This window comes from Papilio polytes, unplaced genomic scaffold (genome assembly GCF_000836215.1).
Source record: "Papilio polytes unplaced genomic scaffold, Ppol_1.0 DF824180.1, whole genome shotgun sequence".
Lineage (NCBI taxonomy): Eukaryota > Metazoa > Arthropoda > Insecta > Lepidoptera > Papilionidae > Papilio > Papilio polytes.
In genome coordinates this window covers 563,231-567,422 of record NW_013525024.1, presented here as the reverse complement: position 1 = coordinate 567,422, position 4,192 = coordinate 563,231, and the positions used below count along the sequence as shown (strand labels likewise).

Genomic DNA, 4,192 nt, shown 5'->3' with positions numbered 1-4,192 from the left:
TATACTCCTATCTATATATACTTTCTCTATCTATAATAATCTTATAGTTACCTATATCTATACTTCTATACTAATATAATAAAGCGTAAACACACACTTCTTTGTTGCCTAAGATGTCGGCAATCACAGCATATTTTTTAATAAATCTTTCTTTAACAAAAAGCCATACACTTACGTCACGCTATAGGCTAAATATTCTCAAGCTATTAAACTTAGGGAGTAAATAATTAAAAAAAAAACCGTAATACGTGAAAGGCACAAAAACTACAAGCTGACAACTACGAATTAAGGTTGCCATGGTAACAGTAATTGTTATCCAATGTCAAAGTCCTTCATTGTCATTTATGCATAAGAAATGAATGAATTTTGACACTTGCAATTGAAAATTTCATAATTTCATGCGGATAAATCCAGATGTGACACCTAGTCTGTGATATATCACATGTTTTTAAAACATTATTAAACTAACAGAGCATTTAGGAAAACATCAAGTGTTGTATATTTTGTTGCAGAAATTAAGCGACATTGAGAAGTTAAAGCAGCAGAAGGCGGCCGGCAAGACCCTGGAGCTGAACCAGATCGCGAAGATCGACAGCGAGCAGACATTGCTGCAGGAGTTAGAGAAACTCAAGTTATGATAATATTATAACGATATATTTTTTGACATATTAAAACTTAAGTATTTTTTTATTATTTTTGTCTTCTGTTAAATGTAATTTTAAGTACATTACAACCTTGAAATGAAAGTTGATGTAGATATTTTTTTTTTATAAATAAAAAATATTCGATTATAAAAATGATTACAAGAAAAATATCCTAATTTTGTATGTTTCGAGATTTTGTGAAAAAAACACTAAGCGAATTGCTTGTTTTAAGAATTAACAGGTTCTCCAGTCTTTATGTCTTTGTTTTTTCTGGCATTATGTAGATTTTTGTGTGTGTGAAGTTGTTTTTTTTTGTTTTATAAATGTCATATAATTTATTTATTTACAATCAAAATATCCAAGATGGACATTTACTTGTGTCAAAATCGTATAATAAAATCCGAGATAATCTATAAATTGTTGAAATTGGTGAAAGGATATTTTCATATAAATTAGAACAGCTCTTGACAAAAAACAGTCATGAACCTTAAGAAATGAAAAATCAGGATGCAATGTTGGATAGGAATTTCAAATCTCTTACCCTTGAATGCATGATTTTTTATTTATGGAATGAATATTTCAGTATAGATTTTGAGTCACAGATTAAGGGAAAAATAATTTAAAAAAATCTTGGTTTCAATAAAAACTATATTTTTGTTTGTACACTTATCGCAAAAATATGCATTTAAGGGCTAAAAATCCAAAAAAATAGGTACATACCATTGTCAATGGTTTCCTACAAATTTCTGACATAGCTGGTGTATTAACATAAAAAGCATGATATATTTTTCTGTTAGCTTGCATTTACTTAGATGTATGTATATTTTTGTAACATATTACGTCTCAGCTGGTATATTGTTGAGTTATCTGTGTAAGAGCAAAGTGTTTAATGAAATGTTTTAAAATAAACAAATTGAAACTTAATTGTGTCTTTCATTTAATATCTCCTATTCTATTTGATATCAGGCTTGTTCGGGCAAAACCATAAATGACCAATTTTTCACTTTGATAGTAACATGGCATTTCAATTTCAGATAAGTATAATTTTAATCCGACCTATTTACAAGTAATTATATACAAAACAAAGAATATAGCAAAACCGTACTATTTTTAACAGTACGTAAATAAATTGATAACAAAATTATTGAACTAAATTTTACACACGTTTTGAATAACGGACAAAACGTTCTATAACAAATATCCATGAAATATGGTCTATTTCTGTAATCGTCTTTGATATTTTTTTATTCACACAGTTCTGGAAGTAAACAAGTCCCCCTTCGGAAGTTTTTATTTGCACCCGATAAGATATCGATAATTGATACGGGAGGTAGAAATGTAATGACCAGTCTGCTCCCGGCGCTCGGTCTATTGACACGCCTAACACTATTTGTTACTAGGAAAGTGAAGTGTCACTGCGACAAACAATTGTTACACTAAAAACATGGATAATTCCGATAGAATAAACGATAGATTACAACCAGATTTAAGTCCTAGTGAAGTGAGAACTAGAAATGGTTCCGTAGAATCTAATGTTAATAGTGCTGTCGAAATGACTTCTTCTATAGAAACAATAGTGTTTGATAGTAATTTAATGAAGACGTCAACCCATGCCGAGGATCTAGCAGCCACGTGGGGCGGCCGCTGTTCCTTGCCTGATTCCGGGAGAATGCGCAGAGCACATTCATGGTCAGGAGGACCAGCTGACGACAGTACCTCTGAAATAAGAATCTTAAGGGAAAGGTAGGTCTTGGAATGCAAGTTTTATTTATGCTCGTATTTCGTTGTTAAATCTACCCTCAGTATTGCAATGGTTTTAAAAATATGGTTATTCTATTTGTGTTTTGTTATTATTTTAGTTGAATTTAAATGTTTGTTAGGTTATTAGTTGCATTGTAATGTAGGTATTGTTATGAAGTAGTAATTTATCACTGAACAGATTATAATTATCTTCCGATAAGTGTAGTAAATAGTGTAGTAAAATATTGCACGTTTTTAAAATGGGGTACGTTATATTTATCTACATATAAGATTATCGTAATATTATAAGATGTACTAAAACAATTAACAATGTTAAATTATTTAATAACAAAGTCAATGACAATGATGCACCTTTAGAACAGAGGGTTAACTACTTATGAATGTTAAACACGAGTTTCATCATCTTTTTTTCCGACAGGTGAGGTTTATACGTATTCTTCTGGATCTCAGCTAGGCATTGTAGTTTGTATTTTTTTTAATAATTACTAGTTTTATTATAATACTCATGTATGGTGCAGATTAGTCCGAACTCAGACGTGTCCCCGGCCGAGCGCGGTGCGCCATCTCTCGCGTCGCCAGCGGCTGACACTGGCGTCTCTGGCGCTAGTGGACTTCATGAGCTTCTGCTCCATGAGCATAATGGCGCCGTTCTTCCCGCGCGAGGCCAACGCCAAGGGACTCTCAGATACCATGTGTGGAATGGTTTTCAGCTTTTACGCTGTTGTCATGTTTCTAACCTCGCCGTTGTTCGGGAAATTCGTAAGTACGTTATGATTTTTGCATGCAATGATACACTTTTCTAAAAACATGAAATGACATTACCTTTGCAAGATTATTTAAAACTAATTTGACCGCTGTATTTTTAATTTTAAAATCCTCATTGGAATCGATTGTATTAGAACTGTTCCCGGAAGCCATGTCGTGCAGTTGTCAGACAGAAACCTAATAGGCTATCCTTTATCCATGCCATTTCAATCGAGTAATTTACCTATACCTAGATGTAACTATGACATTAAATAGTATTTACAAAATGATTTTCACTTTAAAAATACTCAAAGAAATGCACTTATTCTATTTGAGAACAAAGATAACGATTAGTTTTTAACTGTACCTACATTAATGATTCGACAATGTAAACTATACTTTAAATAACCAATAGATCTACAGATTCCTTAAATAGTTATAAGCTACATATGTACTTCAGCAGTGTAATATGTATATTACTATATTAATCTTGGCGTTGGTCATGAATTATTATTATTTTTAGTCCAAAGGGCTAAAGTGTATCGTGCACCTATCTGCTCATTGTCGTTGTACTGGAATATTCCAAAAATACATTCATTCTTGTGTTTACATTCTCAGATTAGTCATGTTGTGACTATAAATTTGAACGTTATCGGTGTCGTATAACTTATTCGTTGAAAAAGTTTGATAAGTCAGAAACATATTAGTTATATCTTCTTTCACCTGTTCTATTCTTTTTTATTCTACACTAGGTTTCGCGCGACTCCGTTCGTTTGGAATTAAATAGACAAAAGTATTTAATAAATAAATAAACAAAAGTAGCCTATGAGTTCTTCCAGAACATTCTCTACACCTATCTAATTTCATCGAAATTCATTCAGCCGTCTAGGCTACAAACTAACGAACATCCATAAATCCATCCATCTCAACTTTAGCATTTATAATATTAGATAGATCACTCTTTTTGACCGACTTCCCAAAAGAAGGAGGTACTCAATTCGTCTGTATGTTTTTTTTTTTTTATTTTTTTTTTATGTGTGTTA

General features: G+C 31.9%; 2 protein-coding genes across 2 annotated transcripts in view; both read left to right on the top strand.

Annotated features, from left to right (window-relative positions):
- LOC106110976 (eukaryotic translation initiation factor 2A) overlaps window positions 1-1,568 on the top strand; it is a 5,241-nt gene extending 3,673 nt beyond the window's left edge. Inside the window, exon 9 of the mRNA XM_013292945.1 lies at window positions 468-1,568. Within this exon, the coding sequence (XP_013148399.1) occupies window positions 468-638 (171 nt within the window). The 3' untranslated portion in view covers window positions 639-1,568. The remainder of the gene's footprint in view (window positions 1-467) is intronic.
- Window positions 1,569-2,016: 448 nt separating this feature from the next.
- The window catches only part of LOC106111082 (MFS-type transporter SLC18B1-like), a 7,658-nt gene continuing 5,482 nt past the window's right edge, over window positions 2,017-4,192 (top strand). The window contains exons 1-2 of the mRNA XM_013293053.1: window positions 2,017-2,387; window positions 2,924-3,164. Coding sequence (XP_013148507.1) covers window positions 2,089-2,387; window positions 2,924-3,164 — 540 coding nt within the window. The 5' untranslated portion in view covers window positions 2,017-2,088. The remainder of the gene's footprint in view (window positions 2,388-2,923; window positions 3,165-4,192) is intronic.